General features: G+C 44.9%; 1 protein-coding gene across 3 annotated transcripts in view; it reads left to right on the top strand.

Moving 5' to 3' along the window:
* Positions 1-20,968, top strand: part of CNTN4 (contactin 4) — a 270,420-nt gene that overhangs the window by 184,523 nt on the left and 64,929 nt on the right. For all 3 annotated transcript variants that reach the window (XM_032120664.1, XM_032120665.1, XM_032120663.1), the window contains 2 exons: positions 4,147-4,242; positions 20,352-20,555. In XM_032120664.1, the coding sequence (XP_031976555.1) occupies positions 4,147-4,242; positions 20,352-20,555 (300 nt within the window). The remainder of the gene's footprint in view (positions 1-4,146; positions 4,243-20,351; positions 20,556-20,968) is intronic.

The raw sequence follows: 20,968 nt of genomic DNA, 5'->3' as shown, positions 1-20,968 counted from the left end.
AGTGCTAATTCCCAGTAATTCCCAGTTTGATGCACAGATATGTGGATATCACCCACCCTTCTCCCTCCCTGTGCTGCTCCTGGGCAAAAACTCTGTGTTCCTTCTGTCGAGGTTCATTGGATATCTCACCCTGGAGGAATAATGATCTGTAGGGATGCAGGCCCTGTGCTTTGCAGGCTCCTTGCTGTTATCACCAACTCAGTTGAGTGATGTCACTGGTGTGTTATCAAATTTGCTTTACAGAAGTCTCTAGAGGAAGACTTTTAAGTAAAATCCAGTAACATTTTTATTTTTCCAAGCCTATTAGCCATGTTTTTCTTTGGCAATTAAAACCCAGTGATGCATAAAGCAGTGATTGATGTGTGTACATTTTTGTTGGAATATAGCAGAAGCAGAAATAGTTCCATGCCAGTTGAACAGGAAGAATAGGTGAAAATAGCTGTGGCTCTGCTTTTCTAATCATTAGGAAAAAACCCTGAACTGTAATGACAAAGGGCTCACTAATGGTGAGTTTTTGACAGCGTGTCATTCAAGGCATTGCACAGCAGAGCTGCCTCCCACACGATACAGTCACAGAAATTGGCTTTCTAAAGGACATGCAGACACCTGCCACCACCAGTCTGCATCATTGACTCTTCATCTCATTTCCTATAATATTTTTTGGGTGGTTTTTAATAGCTCTTGCACGGAGGGGTCTCTCCTAATTGCAGAACCAGTAATTGCAGAGTATTTTGTGTTCTAAAAATAGGCACGTGTGGAAAAAATAAAAGCAAAGCACAGAAAGCCTCCTCGGGCAAACAAAGCCAGCAAGACAGAGCTCAGCTTTCACAAAAAAGTAGGGATCCCTGTCACGTCCCCAGTGCCCTGAGACTGGCAGGCTCCTGAGGGAAGTCTTGGTGTTCCCTTCGAGGTTTCCAGGGCATGCTGAGTTCAGGAATTCTGTTATTTCCATTATTTCTGTTATTGTTGCAGCCAGTAATGGGAACCAAGGGGGACTGTGTAGCTGCTCTGCTGGGGTAGAAGTCTCACCTCTGGGACAATCAGTGGAGCTGTAACTGAGAAGGGATGTAAATACAGAAGTCTGAGGCCACATCTTCCACAGACTGGCATCTTACACTGTCCCCCCCAGCAGGAGCTGATGTGTCCTTGTTTGTTTGCCCATCCTTCGACGCCATCTGGGAAATGTTTCTTTAAAACTTTGATTTCCGTGCTTGCCTAGGAGTCACTTAGAAAAAGAATTACCACATTTCATAAAGCACAAACCCAAGCAGGTCCTGAGAAAAGGCTGCAGTCCTTTTGTTTTGCTTATAATGGAATCTTCTTTGCTATAAAGACTGATTTTTGTAGGCAAAATTTGGGGAAATTTTTCATTACTCTGGACAACTTGGGTAATTGTTACTGTGCAAAGCCATATGGGTTTGATTAAAGTTTCCAAATGCCAATTACTGAGACAAACTACTCAGTCCTGAGGGGCTTTGGATCATTTTAGAGTGCTTAAGCTTTTATTAAACCCCATCGGAGGTTTTGGAAGGAGGTCATTCCATACAGAAATACCCTGCCCAAAGTGAGAAGCTGGTGGGCTGACAGCTGCTGCCGGCACCTCCTGGGCTTTTGAGCGTTTTTGGGGGAGTAGGGATCTGTGTCAGACTGGCATCACTTCCCAGTACCTGCCCAAGTTCTGGCACTGAACACTAAGGCAGCGTTTTAATGGAGGCTACAGAAAAATCTCATTATGCCAGAAAAGCCATTCAAGTCCCCATTAAGGGGTGGGTGTTGGTGTGTGCATTGCACTCCAGTGCATTTCAGAAGCAGATGTCAGGCTTCTGTGCAAATATTAGCTAATTAAGCCTCTTCTGAGAGACACAGTTGAAGTACTTGTCCTTAGAGAGGTGCAAACTTTGTCACCAAGAGCTGAAGTGACTTTCCCAAAGTCATGCGGCAGCTTTTAAATACATCCAGCTGAAATTAAATACTACATGCACCTTTCTGCTTCTGTGGGTCCGTTCAGCTTGGTTTAGAACTGATACTGTCCAGAAAGTGTTTAAAAGGCACCTTAACTCATTCGTTAAGTAAGGTGTGAGTAGCTGCTACTCGCAATAACCTGTTTGCATTCCTGTTACACTGCTGTATTGTCCTCTTGAAATCATTACTAATTGCTAACTACTAATCCTTCTCTAATGCTGGGGTTACTGGAGCTTACAGAATATTTTTCTGTGTTCATTGGAGTCCTTGGTTTGGTGTTGTGACAATAGTTGGCAGGACACTGATCGACAGAATTGCAAGCGTTATTATTTTCTTCCTCAGTTTTTCCTTTTAATCTGATGGGTTTGTGGGTTTATTTGTTGGTTTGGGGGTTTTTTTATTGGCAAATAAAACCAAAAATCCTCCTCTGCTACCCAGGGTTTTTTAGGTTGGAGGACAAAGTGAAGTGGAGCTTGATGGTGTTGTCAGGGCAGACACCCAGAGCTGAACCACCCACTCTGCAGTTGCAAGGCTGCAAGGTGGGGTCTAAATGAAGCTTCTCACTAAAAAAATCTTCTCAATATTATTGTTCATTCCTGTTTAGGTGTTGCAAAAAGAAATCTGTGGGCTTCAGACAGCACAGGCACAATCAGCCTGATGGCTTTGATGAGGCTTTAGCCTTTCTTATAATTATCTTAATCTCGTTATTTCACTCAGAGCCCGATTTGAAGCACTTGCATGAGGCTTTTCCGAGCTCACTCCCAAGGCCTGATGGTTTGCAGCACAAGCAGTGGTGATGAATGCTCTGCTTTATTTGCTGCCTCCAGTTGGTTTTGACCATTCTTGCAGCATTTCCTAGATGTTCATCCAAGCAGAGGCTGCTTTTCCTGGTAGCAATCCTTTTCTTGTCAATATTGATGTAAAAAATAGCACATATATTCCTGCAGGCATTATTTGGGCTTTAGGCTATTACTCCTCCTGCAGCTGTCCTCAGAGAGGATGGCATCCAGCCTTGTGCCCGTGTGCAGTCAAAATGTATAAAAATCTGTGCACTGGCAGGTGGCCAGAGGAATGTAACAGTGGTTTTCTGTAAAATTTAAAAAAAAAAAAAAACAAACCTGTAAATTTTATAGAATTGAGGAATGAAAAGATTCTATCTCTCTAATTGATAATTTCTTTTTCTGTTTTCCTTTTGTCCTAAGACAGAAAAGAAAGAAAGGCCAAAAAAGATTTCTCTCCTAGAAAGGGAGATGAAGCAGTGACAATTACTAATTTTATTTATTTATTTTTTAAGTATGTGTGCAGAAACCATTTTTAAGAGGGGATAAAAATCAAGGCTCAGTTTTCCATCCCTGTAACCTTATAATGATGTTCCTACCAGTTCCTGCTGATAAATATTTATCACCTCTGTGTTTTCCCAACTGCACTGACAACAGGTTTGTAATTGCCAAACCAAGGATCAGCTACGCTGGAAACAAGGAAAAAAAAAAAGAAAGTTGAAATGCAGGAGATTGTTAAAGATCAGAGGCTGCCAAAGTGATTCCATGTCTTGGTGCTCCCACAAAGCAGCTGCTGGTGACAATCCTGGTGTCACTGCTCAGCTCAGAGTCACCTCCTCACTTCATTGCGAGTCTCTTGAATTCAGTGTGCAAGGAGAGCAGAGGGAGTTGTATTTTTGCAGTGCATGGGCCCTGAGGAGAGGAAAAAAGAGAGGTGGAAGGAGGAACTTGATTTAATTAAAGCGCTCTGTGGCTTTACATGCAGCTGGTACAAGAGACTTCCTTGTGGGAAAGGAAGGCTCTCCACACATGGGCCGGGAGGGCATCAGCAGCGAGGCTCCTGCAGGGAAACAGGCTGGGGTGGGATGTAATTGGTTATTTAAGGCAGCAGTTCTTCCTAAATTCATACAACAAAACTCCCCCAGCATTACAGGTGCAGGAATTTTCTCTGGGTGTGTCTGCTGCTGTGGGTAAATCAGCACCTTCTCACCTTTCCCAGCCTGGGGAAGCATTTCCTGATCCTTTTGTTGATGCTCCTCAGCCTCCTGCTGCCTCATGTTTTACCCAGATCCCACCAGCCCACCCTCCAAGCTGATGTTTGCTTTATTTTGTCATATTCCTCTTGTTCTTCTCATAAGGAGAAGCCTCTGATCACCCTTTAACCGAGTTCTTTCTCTCCTGGCAGACCTTGAGAACTTCAAGACCAGAACGAGGAGCACGGTGTCCGTCCGCCAGGGCCAGGGCATGGTGCTGCTCTGTGGGCCCCCACCCCACTCTGGAGGTAAAGAGCTTTCCTTCTCTCAACTTCAGTGTTTGGCAACGAATTGTGAGGTTTCCGTTCTCGAGGAAGAGAATTCCCAGAATTTTCAGGAAGTCCGAAGCACTCACCTGCAAGGAGAGGGCTGTGGCAGGGCCAGCCTATGGGGGTCATGCTGGGTGACTGGGGAAGCTCCAGTTGGGGGTAAATTCAGAGAAAAAGCATTTTACTATGTCTGAGTATAAACTTCAGAGGTGAACTGATGGAAGCTAAAGCAGTGTGTTCATATACCAAAGACATGGCCAGGGTCATGTGCAGCCTGTCTGCTTTGTGGCCTGGGTGTGTCTTCTGCTATAAAGTTGTGGATTGCTGACAGAGCCACTTTTGTGCATCATCTTTTTATTACTATTTATTTTTTTCAAACACTATTGGCACTTTTTTTTGTCTCCTGGATACTCAGGATGTGTCCAGATCACACAAGGTGCCATTGGCTTCAAAGAGGGTGGCATAAATGTTTAGGAAATGCCAAAGACTTCTTTCAGTTTAGCACAAACTTATTTTAAACGTGCCAGTTTGTGGCTTCCTGAGCGTGCGTGTTGCACTGGTGTGTTTAAATTGTGTCCGAGAGGGAGTGGTTCTGGCAGAATACCTGCTGGATGCCCTGGCTGTGCCCGACAAGCTCCATGTGTGTGTCCCTCCCCACCAGGACCCACAACCAGCCGCTGCAGCTGGCTCCTCCGTCAGGGCGCTGTTTGCTCCGTCAAAACATCGGAACATCTTCCTCCGATCCGTGTCCCTTTTAAAGGAATTTGCAGTCCTGCTTTGAAATCTGTCTGGCCTCATCAGCTGGATGGAAATTGCCCGGTGGACCATGTGCTGTTAGGCTGAGCTTATTGCTCAGATAGGAGAAGACAGGGCCTTGAGGAGCTCCTGGGCTCACGTCTGACCAGCTGACAGAGCTGCCCATGGACTTTGTCCCACTGGGGCCCTCCCATTTCTCCAAGGCAGGAGGCTCCCAGAGGGACACAGGGATTGCAGGAATTGTGCACATTTGTCTCCTCAGCACAGCCCTGCTCTGCAGTGGCTGAGAGGTTCCTGTTTTGCCATAAGAAATCCTTGCAGGGTGAGCACCGTGTGTGGAGATGGGGCAGCTGGTGGGGGCAGTGAGCAGAGAGAAGGCAATGGTTGTTCAGGTGCTCCAGGAGGAAGGTTTGGTCTGGGTTTATTTACTGGTGGTACAAAAAACTGCATTCCCAGAAGGTGCTGGTGTTATTTCCAGCATGGGTTCAGTAAGAGGGACAGAGCCTTGTGTGCTGATGGGGAAGCGAGAACATTCCTGGTGCCCGGAGGGTAACGATTTCCCTCAGTCATTTGGGTGATGGGAGATGACTTCCCCTATGACCACCATCCATCACCTGCTCTGTTGCAGCCTGAAAATTCTCTTCATTGTAGCCAGAGCCACAGCTAGGCTAACCTGACACTATCACAGCTCTGTAACCGAGCTGGGCTGGCGTTACTGAGCTTGTTGGTTGCTGGCTTGCACAGAAAGTATTCACAGGCAACTCAAAACAGGTTAATTCAGACCACTTGTTCTGCAGGAATTCATCTGCTCTGTGGCAACATTTTCTTTTACTTTTCCTTCCTCCCAAAGTTAGAAATAAGATGAGTTTTAAAAGTCACAACTGCAAATTGATGTTTCTTGGTAATCGTTGTGTTTCCATAAGCCAACTGCGCATGTCCTGCTGTGATCGAAGCTCTTGGCTCTGTAGCAGCCACTGCACAGTCCCGGAGCCTTCTCCTGCTCAGCCCTGGGCAGAGGGAGGTTCAGGAGGAATATCAGGTGTCAGTGGGAAGCTGCTGCTCATCGGAAGCCGCCGTGTTCCGTGGGCAGCCCCGTCCCCAGGGCCCCGGCAGTGTTGGCAAAGCAGAGCTGTAGAGATCAGCTCCTTCCAGTGCCCCAGTGTAACATTGCAAGTGTTTAACGTTGAGGTGCGACAGGAAAAAACTGTTCAGCTTAGCAGTGAAAAATAATCCAGCTCATGGAAAGTGCGAGCGGCATTAAGAGGAGAAAATGCAATTACTTATTTTAGAATCTGATTAGGGCAGCGAACCCAACTTCATCATCTTTGCAAAAAGTGCCTGATGTCATTAATGACCAGTGCTGAAATACAGGGCTAACTGTGGGAAAAAATGCACTTTCATATTATTTCATTTTTACTTTAGCCTTGTATTTCATTGAAAATGAAATCTGAAAAAATATAATTTAAGAAAGCAAAACTATTCAATCTGAGAATTGCTGTTGCTCTGGTGATGAGGGTATTCACTGGAATAGCAGAAGCCTGAAAAAAACCATCCTGGCCAGGTGTGGAGATTTGGGAAAAGAAAAATAGTAAATTAGAAGGGAATTATTTCCTGTCAGCCATTGTCCCTGGTTGTCTTGGGCTTAAAAATTGTGGCTTTATTAAAAAGATGCTGATCGGCGTCCAGACCATTAACCTTTCAGCTGTAGTTCACTCCGATACTTTGCCACTTGGAAATGTCCATTTTTGAGGAGCTGTCAGCTAAAAGCAAAGTTATGTTGGCCTACACACATTAGTTTTTGAGGCTTTCTTTTTATTTTTTCTTCTAAATGATGCCCAATAAAGAGCTTCCTACTGTTCAAACATTACAGGAAATTCATCCTGAAAATGAGTCCAAATGATGAACAAGTCTTTTCAGCATCAACAAATGGGCTGTGTACAGCTCGCACAGAACAATCTGGGCATTGCCGTGCATTGTCCCCATTTTTGGTTTGAAATGAGCTGGAAATGAAGCACATGGATCTCAGCTCCCCCCCAGACCCCAAATGGAAATGGAATGCGTGTGCGGCGCGGCGGCGGCGGGGAGCCGCTGTTTGTCAGGTCACTGCCTTGTGCTGGCACATTTTGTTAAGCAGCATAATGATGTGATGGCCTCCTCTGATGAAGTGCATGCTGAGTGCTGGAGATTTGGAAAATAAACGTTCATCTGCAGCTCGGGAAGTGAATGGGCTGGAAAGAGGAGTGAATGCAAATCAAACATTTGCTTCTGTCGCGTTTTCTGCGCTTGAAGCAGCACATTGCCAAACCCCCGAGGCCAGTCCTGCCGTATGGATGACCCCTTTGTCTGTTAGAAGTTCCAGTTCTTTTCCCTTCTTTTTTTTTTGCCTTCTCCATTTGTTCTAACAGACTGGTAGAAACCTGCCTGGGTTGTTAGGATTTTTCTGAGATAATTACCCTGCGTGTGAAGGGTGTTCCCTCATTATTTCTGCAGCTTGTTTAATCAAAAGCCCAACGATGGTCATGTGTCAACCATTCCACCCTGATACTCCCCAGAAGAAATCATTCAGGAGTAAACATTGCTCTGGGAACATGGCACTGGGGCCTGTGTAGCAGCACGAGGAGCAGCTGTAGGTGTTTGAGTGGACAAGAGGAAACAGTCAAAAATCCTAAAAGTCTGTGTGTAGCTCAAATGTGGCTTTGGTGTTGGTGCAGAACACCAGGGGCCTCATCATGGCCACTGCAGGAACTGGGCACTCCCCAGTGATGGAGCCACAGAAATGGGTTTGGACATGGGAGGGACATCAAAGAGTTTCTGTGACTTTTGTGTTGAGATTTAATAAGGTACCTCAGCCTGTCTTAGGGTGAGCTCTAAAATTTGGATACCAGAAAACAAAGCTCTCCTGCTTTATATTTCCAAAGCCCTGTGAGATTAACCATTGAGTCACAGAATGGTTTGAATGGGAAGGGACCTTAAAGCCCATCCAGTGCCACCCCTGCCATGGGCAGGGACACCTCCCACTGTCCCAGGCTGCTCCAAGCCCCAATGTCCAGCCTGGCCTGGGACACTGCCAGGGATCCAGGGGCAGCCCCAGCTGCTCTGGGCACCCTGTGCCAGGGCCTGCCCACCCTCCCAGGGAAGGTTTATTTCCCAATATCCCATCTAACCCTGCCCTCGGGCAGTCCTCCTGGTAGGTTGTCACCAAGACCAGAGTACAGGGGAAGAATCTCTTCCCTTGACCATCTGGAGCATTTCAAGCCAAAACAGGAAAAATATCACTAAAACAGGCTTTGTTTTTCGTTCTGTTGCATTTTTAAGCCGTTTAGAAACCACAAAGCATTTCAAAGTGTACAGCAGTGTTCCAGTTAAGCTCCTGGTGGAAATGTTTTCCTTCTGAGGAGCTTTGCAGGGGGAAACAAAGTTACCTTTCCTTGTTTGCTTTTTTCGGTGCTGTTAATCAAATTTGGCAAGATACATTTCTTGTTGAGATAAACTTAATTGAAACAAACAAACAAAAAGCTCCAAAATCCAAAGCAAACACTCGCTTGTGTTTCTCAGGGCTCTGAATTGAAGTTGGGTTCTAACAGGGATATGTCTGGGAAGTATTTGGAGGTTGCTGTCCTTTTATCTCCAAATTTTAAGATAAAATATTCTTTTGTGCCAAATAGTTCTTTTCACTTAAGTTTGTGGGAGCTGAGTCCTTTAGCTGCCACTTTTGTTAGATTTATTTGATAGTCAGGGCAGGGTTAGTTAATGCTTTAACAACTACAGTTTTCCAATTCCTTCTAACATCCCTGGCACTTCGTTGTGAGTCTAGAGCCTAAAAAAATACAGTCCTGGAAAGTATTTTCTACTTGACAGGCTGGTAGCACACCCATCCTCATGCAGAACAAAGGGGCCTGCAAATCCTTCCCCTCCCTTCTTTGGGAAGATAAATGAACTTGTGTTTAGGATTTCTCTCACCCCCCTTCCTGCAAGTTTCTCATGGTTCATCTTTAGAAAGATCTATAACCATGTTCTCATGACATTTGCCTTCCAGCCCTCGTGGGAAAAGCCTGTGGAGATGGAGCTCTGCAAGTGCTGTGAGAAATGCTGAATGTACACAGAGGGCTGGTGAAAATGATCTCTCAATTACTTGATTATTTGAATTCCGTGTTCCCGTTGCATTCCCTGGAGGTGTGTCCTGTTCCGAGACCTCTCTGGGCTTCGCTGTTCCACCCCTCACCACAGCTGCAGCACATTTATTCTCACTCCTAATCTATCTCAATCATCTGGGCAAGAAATAAACCAGCTGAGGGCTTTTTTTTAGATCACAAAGTGCTCAGCTGGGCAGATGGGAACTCACTGGTGTTCCTACAGGATTTGTCTTCTGCCATTTGCTGAGGGCCTCAAAGTTCCTGCTGACCCTGGAACTGAACCTCCCCTCCATGAGTTCTCTCCCTGAACCTCAGTTCCTCAGACTCCTTGTCCCTCTGCTCCTTTCTTACCTTCCTGGGTGTCTGGGAGCTGTGTCCCCTTGAGTGAACAAAGGCAGGATTTCAAGGAAAATCAGTTTTCTCTCTCTGTTGTGCCCATATTCTCAACATGCTTGGAAAATTCCATCTTCCCAAAGAGGAGGAGATTCATTAAAGCTCAGTTGTTCCCATAATTCTTTCCTATCTGATGCCATCGCTCCTGATGGAAGCACAGCCATGGATGGGAACACATCCATGGCTGTGAGCTGAGATGTTGACAGAGAATAATTCCCCCATCTTTTCACAGATTGGATGCATTCAGGTTTTCTCATTCTTTCCTGCCTTTTTTTCCCTGCTGCTATCCAGGAGAACTTTTAGTTTTGTTGCACAGCTTAATCAAGTAGAACTAACTAAATTTTAGCATTTGACAGAGGAGATGGCAATTCTGATTCCATCTCAATCTCAGCCTTTCATGCTGTAGTGAAGTGTGGACACCAGACATGTTTGCAGAAAGCACTTTACTGATTACAGTGCTGCTGAAACCACTTCTGGGCACAGAAATCATTAGTGCTGCTCACTTGTCCGCTCACTTTTTCACCCCTTTTATTATTATTTTTTTAAAGGGATGATGGACACTTCAAGGGCTGGGAACTGTGAGAATGTTTTGGCTTTCAGGGTGGCTGATGGCCTCCAGTGGGATGAAAGGTTTGAGGGGTTTGTCTTGTAAATAATCCGTCCCACAAATTGTGTCTGGTGTTCCCTCGTGTTTGTACAGCCCCCACCACACAGTGCAAGGAGGAAGGGGAGCAAACCTGGGAAAAACCAGACCGGTGCAGGAGGAAAAAGGCAATTATCAGGATTTTTATACCATGACAGGATCAGCGAGTGGGGCATAGCAGGAATCCTGGAGCGTTTCGTGGCCTCACTCCACTACAGTAACCTTAATATTCAGCCTTTATTCTCCTGTTTCTTTCAGTGTGGGATGCCCAGAGCTTTTGAGAAATGTGGATTTTACAGAACCTGTATTCCCAGGATGGGGCAGCTCCCCCTTGCCAGGCAGGTTGTCAAAGGGCTGAGCTACCCCTGTTACTCCTTATTAAGCGACTGATGGTTTCTCCTCTTTCTCTCCTGTCTTAATGTCTTTGGAGGCCTTTGCTGCTTGGTCAGATTTGGTTCCAATTAGTGAGAAGCTAATTTAGAGAGGAGTCTCACACACATGGGTGGGCACCGTGGTTGTAAAAGTTCCATTTCTCCGGGAAACCAAGCAAAAAATCTGCTAAGCTGGTTGGAAGTTGGTTCAACTATTTGTCAGAATGCTACAGGGTCACTGAGCAGCCTGCCACGGGTCACTGCCAAGGCTGGAGGGAAAATATGAGCAGGTAAACTCTCCCGTGGGGCTGGGAAAAGCAAAGAACAAAGAGGCAGGGAAATACTTTTCCATTAGGGACAGTCAGTGATGGATTTGGTGTATTTGACTGTGGTGTTGGGTCGGTGGTGGCAGACCTGGAGCATCAGGAGGTGCTGCAGACCCCCCTGGACTGCGGGGCAGGAGTTGTCCTTGGACCTTGTTGTCCATGGATGGTTCTGCCTGCAGCATGCAGGGAAGGACAGAGGGGAGGCTCAGTTCCCAAACAAGCAGGAAAATGCCCCAGCAAGGTGGTGTTCCCATGAGCTGGGGCTCCACAGCTCGCAGGTGTCTTTCCTGGAATGGGAACATGTAAAATGCCAGCAGGATTTCCTAGATATTCCCAGGAGGAGGATGAAGGGTGAGTGCTGGAGATGTGTGGGAGATGGAGACCGTGAGGAGAGCAAAGGGTGCAGCATCAAAAACTACCTGAATCTCTTACCAGTTTTTCCTCTTAATAGTGATTGCCACTCAGTGTCCCCTAACAGCAGAGAATTCCCAGGTGCAAAGTGTCAACACCCTAAAAGTGTTTTCCAGAGCACGAACAGCTGAGCCCAAAAACCTCTGAGAGATTTATCTCAGGCCAAGATCCAGAAAACAACTTCCCAAAGCTTCCAGTTCCTGCAGTGTATCTCCAAGGCAGGCTCCCTGCTCCTGAAAGCTGGATCTGAGCAGCCTGGCAGCATTTCTGCCAAAAAATTCCCTCAAAATTCAGCCCAAAATTCACTCCAGGTGTCTCTTTCCACAGCAGCATCACAAGGAGTAGGTGAGTCACACACTGGGTTTCTGTAATTCGTCTGTGTCTGGCTCCATGTGATGGAGATTATTACAGTTCAGCAAAAATGGGCTTCATTAAACCTAAAATCAGGCATATGAAACCCTCATTTAAATAAAAAGTGATTGAGAATGGTAACTTCCATTTAAAGTGCATCTCCCATCATTTATTTTTTATGCTCTGCCACAGTCACCATTTAAATTATTGAAAGCAAGAAGTAAAAAGCTTCTCAGGAGATAGAAATGGATTAGATTAAAATTAATCTGACATAATCCTTTCTCTAAAACTGCTGATTCAGTTTGTGCACAAGTTTATCAACATATTTGAGGATAAGGGATAAGGATAAATTCTCTTCTAATTTGGGAGTGCTTTGGCTTGATATTTCTGACAGCACAGGGAACATGCAGCGCTCACTTAATTGAGAGATTTATGAAATTACAAATATTTCCAACAGCACAAATGCCAGGCTCATTACAGATTTATGCTAATTTAAGCACCTGAGTCGGCAAATGTGATCTGCCTCATTTCTGGGATGAATTTTGAGGTGCAAAAATAGGGGCAAAGTCAAGAACAGATACTGGCCACGGGAGTTTAGAGCAGATTTTCAGCTGGCACGTGTCACCTGTCACCTGCAGAGTCAGCCCCCCAGCATTCCTTGTTTGTGCCCCACGGTGGTGTCATGGACACAGGAGGAGGTCTGGGGTCTGTAACTGGGAGGGAAGAGGCTCAGCCCTCCATTGAAGACCTTGGAAACAGCGAAATATCAGGAACATGACGTTAATGGATTTTTTATTTATCAGTGACAGCTCGTGACATCTTTAAAAAGAAATCATCTGCGAGCCAGTCGTGTGGTTTATTCCCTGTTTGGTTGCAGTCAGCACTAAATGAAGATTGAAATGGGATTGAGAGGGGGTAGAGCCAGCAGGGCTTGGCTAAAGATGAGTGAGATCTGTCGTCTGACAGAACCCAGTCAATGGCATTTATCGAGAGTTGTAGCACCTTGTGATGTCTTTATGAAATAAATCAGAGATCAGAGTCCTGCTCTCAGGCTCTGCTAACCCTTTCCCTCCAAATCCAGCTCTGCTGGCCTCCGCAAAGCCCTTGGCAGCAGCCAAGGATGCAGAACATGCATAGTTGGCACAAGCACAGCACTGATGTATCAGATTTGGGGTTCCACATCCCTGGGTGCACACTCTGCTTTGTTCAAGTCAATAGTCCTGGCTGTGGGAGCCCTCATTCCTATGGGGCTGATGCTTTGCTGTTGAAAAATCAGTGGGGATATTGGTTTGGGCATTTTCTGTTACCTCATGCATGTGAAGTGCCTAAAAATGCAACCATGATGTGTTTAAATATAATAAATGTGCAGCCACGATGTGTTTAAATGATATGATAAATGTGCAACCATGATGATGTTTTCAGCTAGTAGATACCAAAGCATTTTATCTGAACACTGTTTATCTATCAAATATGTGAAGAGAATGTTTATTTCCTGTGTACTACAGACAAGTGCCCTCCAGGCTGTGCCTCCCTCAGGCTGTTTGGGCAGATATTTCAGCCTTGGAGTTGTTCATAATTTTAATTCATTGCAGTAAGAAAATTCTCCACAACCAACTTTTACTTTTTTTTTTGTTAGAGGTTTGATCTAATCTCCTACAGCTACAGTAAGAGGCTGATCAAAGGTAGTGAAAGCTGGTATTAAAGGATTAGCTAGGTCACATTGAAATATGTTTTGAAACAAGCCCAGGGACCTTTAGCTTTTCTGAAGCAAGTGCACACACAAAAAAGGATTTTTAGGCTAACTCCCTGTGACTTTAAACAGAAAACAAACTGATGGATTAAATCTGTGAGTCATTCCTTCAGGTGATGTGTGTAGCACTTTATGTAACACAAGCCTGGAGAATATCAGCAGCCACTGAATCTCTCACAGCACAAATAAGGAGCAGAATTTAAATTCAGGGTAGGCATCAGTTGTGCTCGTGCCCAGCTTCCTGTGTTTTTACTCTCTTTTGATGATTGCTTGTAAGTAATTAGCAGCTTCAGCCCAGCCTCCTTTTATCTTTTTCGCTGGCTGATCTCTCCTGTTTCCATTTGCTGCTGCCAGTCCCTGTCCCAGGGGGGCTTTGTCTCTGGCTGTCAAGTGAAGATGAGTTTCTTTGGGAAGATGTTGATGCCACTCTGTGGACTGTATCAAGCTATTATTCCTTTTTTTATTACCAGAATTTCCTCATTGGAACGAACTAAGAAACAGAGAGAGGGAATCACCCAGCTGATCGCTGCTGTGGTGAGCCTGGCTCCTAAAGCTTCCGTTTAAACGAGAAGTGCTGGAAAGTGGCGTCAAATCCGATCCTGGGCGAGGTTCTCCATTGCCAGGAAACACCAAACCTGCTTCAGGAAGGCTCAGAAGCCCTTAGGATAGACACGGGTTGGGTTGGTGGGTGGGTTTTCTTTCCAGGCAAGACCAGGCTGAGCTGTAAATTTCTGTAAGACAAGTTTTAAAGTTTTTCAGACAAAAACCCATCGAGTTTCTCCCCAAACCTGCTGGGCTGTGCTTGATGGGAGGGTGTCTGTGCCCATCAGATGCTGTTGAAATACTTTTGGTATTTAGCTGGAGTAAACGCCCCAGTGCAGGACTCCACCTCCCGACGTTTTCCCTTCAGCACAGATGCAGATTGCTGTGGATTTTCCTCCCTTCAGGCTCAGGCTGCCCCATGGCACAGTGGGATCCTCCTTAGTGCTCCCCTGCCATCGACTGGGGCTGCAGGCTGCTGGGGAGAGATAAGCCAAGTCAGCTGTGTTCAGCCAGCAGATATTTCACTGGTTTAGAGATGCACGAGCTGGAGATGCAGCTGGTACAGGGCATTATTGATTAGGCTTCAGGTAATGAAGGCCTTTTAATTACCCACATCTGAAGCTCTACATACTGGGCGGAAGAAGGGCTGGGAGGCAAACACAGCACTGAAAACTGCTGTGGGAATGAGTCCAACAGAGAAATTGGGTAATTTGTGTGTTTTTCTCATTCTTATAAAGTTCTGACAGCACATTGCCCTGTTGCCTGGCTGCTGAGTAACTGTGTCCTCAGATTTGGCGTAGCTGAGGGTTCATCCAGACGTGTTTTATTAACCTCAGATTAATCTTGTTCATTATTTATCATTCCTTTTATTAAAACCTGCATTTGAGGCCCAGAGCTGTGGTGTGTAGTAGAGCTCAGACTCGAAGGGAGAATTACCAGGTGATGCTTTTGGCCAGGTTGATTTCCTTAAATTGCTCTGCAATTATTTAAAACTGGAAGATAAAAAATGGATGCAGCGTGCTGGCAGGGCAGTGGAATGGTCTGTAGGCCCAAAAAAAAAGGTGTGGTTCATAACTCATGTAGCTTTAACATTAAAATAAAACTGTGAAGGAGAAAAATGGTAAAAAACTTCAGGAATTGCAGAGAACTGGTATGTGTGGAGAGGAGCCTCAGAGGGTTGGGTAGGGCCATGAACACGGAGTGTTGTGCCAGGGATTTGTCTTTCCCAAATAATCCCCTTTTCCCCAGGACACTCTGGCAGGGTGTTGTGGCACTCAGAGCCTCCTTTCCTGCTCACATTTTGAGATTCACGGGGTTATGGGTGCTGATTGCTCAATCAAACTGCAGTGACACCTGGAATTAGGAAATTTCATTTATGAACATCCCCTACAAGCAGATTTTGGCAGATTTTAATAAACAAGTTGAGAATACTGAACGAGTTCACGGGACTCATCAGATAATCAGTTAAGCTTTTACCCAAATTTGCTGTAACCTTCAAAACACTCTGTTAGAGGCTCTAAAGAGAAATTGGAACACCAAGGAATGGAAGCAATCAGAGCAAAAAAAAAAAAAAAAAAAGAGAAGTCTGTGGATTATCCACCAAAAATCAGCTTTCCATGAAGTTTATACAGCAACTGTGGGTATGGCTGGGGGGTTGTACAACGAAATGGTATTACAGCATTTGGATATTAAAACAAAGAGCAGGTGGGAATGTTTGGCACTTCCCAGCCAGCCAGGAACACACCCAGAGCCAAGAAATTTGTCTGTGCTAAAGCACCTAAAAGCAAAGTGTTAAATGCAGTTCCTCCCGACCATCACCTGCACTGCCATAGTTGAGGGAACAGCTTCTCTCCAGGAAAACCTTCACTGTGCTGTTGGCTCCGTCTGGGAATGGCAGGGAGTAAAACAGGAAAGCTTCAGCACTTCCCATTCTGCAAAAAGTAACTGAATTTTGAAAAAAAATTTTAAAACAGCCGTAATTTTGCAGAAGTGCATGATCCAGGGAAGGGCCAACCAAACACTCAGAGGTGTGGTCACTCTGTCTGGATTTAAATAGTTTCTAACAGGGGATGAGCTTCACTTCTCCTTTCAAAATGTCTCAAAATTATTTCTTGTTTCAGTCATAGTTTGGGTTGCTTGGGACAGTTTAAAGGGAGGATTTCATTATTTCCTTAATTTCATATTTTTCTCTTGCCATGGGTAGTGAAGCCTAATTTTTGTGCATTATGATTTACAGAAAACCTTCTGTTTCACACTGAAAATCAGTTCCCACCTGTCCATCTTGAGAGTGACAGAGGAGGTGATAACCTAGGAATTATAGCAATCATTAAAGATTGGATTAATCTCTTTAACTTTCAGTAAAGCCTATAAAAAATAATAGTGTATTGTACATTAAAAATGATAAATGACCCCCCTTTTTTTGGCTAATACTAATTCCAAAATTTCATTCCTCTACTCAGCTTTATGGCTACCATAATCTTGATATTTTAATAGCTTTTCCCATAATAGCCATAGAGACCTTTTTAAGTGGCAGCCCTGACTTTATGGAAGAGACTTAAAAAAAAAAAAAAAAAAATCAGGAAGAGTTTCTTCCACTTAAAGGCAGAGACAAAATACGTGTATGGCTCAAGACAGGCAACCAGAGAACGTTATTTTGGCAAACCACAGGCCTAATTTTAATAATTATTCAGAATTTCTGTGCAGCTTTCAGTAGAGAGTAGATAATGGAAATTAAGAAAAATAAGGTTACAGCATGTTCTGGGTCTGTGCAGGGGATGACCAGGCAGGTGTTCAGTGGCTGCTCTGGGATTGCAGCTCATGGAGTTCCTCCTTCCCTTTAAAAGCATCAAATACAGGTCAGAAATGGAGTAATATCTCTGTTTGAGAGACCTGCTTGAATCTGCTTTAAAGGGGAAATGAAAAGTGTGGTAAATTAGGCAAAAATTATGTGAAAAGGGCCCCAAATTAGACAGGAGAAGTTTGTAATAAATTCCTCAAGGAATTAGAGCCTAATGTGTGATTAGAAAACCTTGAATTGCCTGTTGCTGCTGCTTCCTTGTGCTCAAAGGCTCCGTGCTGGTGACTCTGGGAGACGTTTCCATCAGCAGGAGCCACCCCGGGCTGTGTTTTAAGTGTCTGTTTGCACAGGAGTTACAAATTGCCTGTGGGGTGTTTGCTGCCTGTCACTTCCAGAGCAATTAGGAAGGGAGACCTTATCAAAAGGAATCCATCAAGTTGGGAGAGCCATAAATATTGCACCAGGATCTCTCAGAAAATCAAAGGGAGTTGGAGGGAGTATTTATTTACATGCTGCTACGCAAGCAGATGCTCCCCTCTTCCCTGGGCTCTGTATTCCATTAGTCCCTGGTGTTTGAGAGAGGGAGAGAGAGAGAACTACCCAGTTTTAAATATTATATAGCAATCATGGACTGCTAATATCAAAATCTGTGTAATTCGGGCCATTGGATCTTTCTGGACGCTGATAGGAAGGCAGAGCTGCACCTTCAGACCTTTGCTGTGTTCCTCAGCTGTATATAGCCAAATTAATAGAGTTTGGAGGTAGCTCTGGGGGAAGTTTTGATGCTTTGCCATCTAGAAATGGGTCTCCTTTAGTCTGCCCTGTGCTGGGTTCCTCATTTCGGAGAGATCCCAGCTCATCACCGTTTGTTTCCCTCTTTGATCTCACCTCCTCCTCTTGCATAGCCTCCTGTGACCTGCTTGCCCAGGGCTTCCCACCTGGCCCTCAGCTCCAACGACAGAATTATTCCCGACTTTCTAACGGAGGCAGAGCCAAGGAAAAGCTCCTACAACGATTACAGGGTTGGAAAGCCCATCTTGAAAATGCCGGCACAAGGGCTCTCGATGGCTCTCACCAGCAAAGAGACGAGAACTCCTTGAGCCAAAGGGATCATTAGCCCACAAGCACAGAGCTAGAGGCTGCAATGAAAATATTTAACCTGGAAATTAGAGGGTTCTTAGCAATTAAAGAAATACTGCCTCACAGAGAAAAGCAGGAGCCAAAACCCTGCAGCTTCTGGGGTGTAATTATACCTACAAGACCTCCTGGGGAAGGATGGGAGGGACAGGGATTGATCCAGAAATTCCCTCCCCACTCTGTTGTTCTGTGGTCAGTTCACCATTCCACAGTCAGTGCAAAATTGCAGAGCTCAGGGGGGCTCTGGTGGAAACCTTGTGTGTGAAGAGTCACTCCAATTTCAGCACCTCTGTGCATCCCAGGGCAGGGATGTTTATTTGCCTGTTGCCGGCTGCTTCTGGAGGAGCAAGATAATTGTTCACCGAGAGTAAATTTAAAAAAAAAACCAACAAACTTAACTACTTGCAGAAAATAATAAGCTGGCTGAGAAGTGGTGCCTTGTTTGCTCTGAGTATCCTCTTGACATCAGCATGAGGTTCCTCCTAATGAGATGCACATGTGTAAATATGATGATTAGATATTCCCTCATAAACAAAATTATCGTATCTTCCTGAAAGTCTAGCAGGCATTTTCAAGTCCTGTTGTTAAAAATAAATAAACGAAGGCCTAAAGTCAGCCTTCAGCCTCTTCTGGCTGTAAACAGAGGGACACGAGGGCAGAATGTATTTTCCAAAGTACCTAATGGCAGTTGAGGTCAATTACAGCTACAACTCATTAGAGTATTAAAATAAGTATATGATTTTTGGTATAATTAGTGTTCCCTTAGAAAACTGCAGCGGTCTCATATCCACTTCAGGCTCTTTCAGTGTGCTTGGGCATTTGACTCAGGCAGATATAATAGGGTTAGACTGCATTAACCTCACTCACAGCCTCTGCAGCCGCTTGCAGCGTCTCTCACTTCTTCTTTATTGCTCAAATAACTTCCAAGGATGCCTTATAAAACACAGAGCACTGTCTAATTAGTCACAGAGAAGATTACAGCTGCTTAATTTAGTGTTGAGCTTTTTGCTGATTCAGAAATTCCCGAGGAATAAAGCATCCAGTGGGTGATAACACGACTCGGCAGATCCTCCTCACAATTGGCTTTAAAGGGGAAAAAAAAATCAATTAGGGAAGATGAAAGCAAAGCCATGAGCAGGCTGGAATGTTCATGACAAAAAGGTGAGGTTCCTGTAACATGTGTTTTATTCTGGATGAACCTGAGGGAGTAGCAGGAATATCAGACCCCTGTGCAGGCTCAGAAGCGTCCCAGCTGGAAATTTGCATTGCTAGTGATGCCTTGTTCTCTGGTCCTAAAAATATGAGCCAGACACAGTTAGGGTGATAAAAGGGGTACCTTTATGCAAGGATCCTCAGGTGCACGAAGCCGTCAGGTGGGAAACGCCAAGGACGCCCTGTTGAGCTTTTGACAGGGTACCCTTCCTTCTCGGACCAGGGTAACGGAGCAGAGGAGGCTGCTGTCCTGCTAAGTTCTTTATTTCATAGTCTCACAGCTTTCTTGAAGGCAGAGTTCAAGGGGCTTACATGATAAAGGCAAGCAGCAACAGCAACAGGCAAAACAGCTTCTTCTTCTTCTATATGCTCTATATGCCCTGTATCTTTTCTTACAGAAGTGTGGATTATATTTGTTAATTGACCAATAGGATTAACACACGATTCTAGCTCTTCTTTTCTTAACCTATCCTGGTCTAATTCTAACAGCTTAAAAGCCTTACACAAGTGTTACATAGGTATTGCACAGATTTGCATTACAGTTTCTCTCAGTTCTTATTGTTTATGTGAACACTCCTTCTAAAAAATGTGAACAGTGTAATTCTAGCTAGATTTTGTCTAAAGTAAAGAAATTCTGTGAAAATTCTGCTGCAGTAAGAACTGTGTTTAAGGTCTCTGCTGTAGCTTTTCAATGTTTAAGGCACTTAGCATATATTTCTACTAAAAGTTAAAAAATCTGTATTTCTATTTCACTTTGGTGTGGCTTCACGTATCTCAGCTTGTCCAAAGGTTTTAATTCAACCCCTGTGCTTTGGCTTCCCTTTGGGGCTGAGTCCAGAGGAGCTTTCACTCCAACACCACCCCCCACACGTGACACGTGCACAATTTTCATAGATTCTGCAAATTAGCACATCTGACAAGAACCCCCCAGTTAGAAACCTGCCCGTGGAGTTGCCCCCCAGATGAGATCCAGGCCCTGCTTACAAAAATATGTCTCACAAAGCTGCTTTCAGCCTTGGTTTCTAAGGAGAACCAAGATAGCATAGGGATCCTGGAATTTGTTTTGTCTTCCTGCCTAGGGAAATGTTGAAGCTAAGCTGCAATAAAAGGCTACAAAGTTACAAATACTTGTGTAAAGAATACGGACAATATATAAAAGAAAAAAAAGGTAAAACCTGAAATAGCATCAGCGGCCGTGGCGCTCCTTCCGTGGGCTGTGACATACCCAAGTTTCCCTGCTCAGAGCTTGTCCCTTGTGCTTGCAGAGCTCAGCTACGCGTGGATCTTCAACGAGTACCCGAGCTTCGTGCACCAGGACAGCCGGCGCTTCGTGTCCCAGGAAACCGGGAATCTCTACATCGCCAAGGTGGAGACCTCGGACGTGGGCAACTACACCTGCGTGGTGACCAACACCGTGACCAACAGCAGGGTGCTGGGGCCCCCCACGCCCCTCGTCCTCAGGAACGACGGTAGGAGCCTCCCAAGCTGGCCTTGGAGACTCTCCCGTGCTTTTCGTGACTGGATGTCACCCAGACATTGAAAAGTGGCCTGAAATGTTTATATTGGAGTTAAGGGAGAGATTTTTCTCCTCAGAGTGAGGCTGGAGCTGTGGTTCAAACTCATGGACAGCTAAAGTTGCTCTTCCCAGCTGAGACTCTCAGAGTCAGGCAATAATTACAAAAGAAAACCCTGATGGGATTTGGCCAAAGACAGGAAACAAAATAGATTTTAGAGTCTGGATATACCAGTTTTTCTCATTTTATGCAGCCCAAAAGTGAGCAAAGGCACTTTGTTTTTTCGGTAAGTCTTAGCTCAGCCTGTATTTCCCAGCAGAATTAGGGCTATTTTTAGTGGTCTGTGGAATAATACAAAAAAGGGAGAA

Source organism: Corvus moneduloides, chromosome 11, assembly GCF_009650955.1.
Source record: "Corvus moneduloides isolate bCorMon1 chromosome 11, bCorMon1.pri, whole genome shotgun sequence".
Classification (NCBI taxonomy): domain Eukaryota; kingdom Metazoa; phylum Chordata; class Aves; order Passeriformes; family Corvidae; genus Corvus; species Corvus moneduloides.
This window is presented reverse-complemented; position numbering and strand designations above follow the sequence as displayed.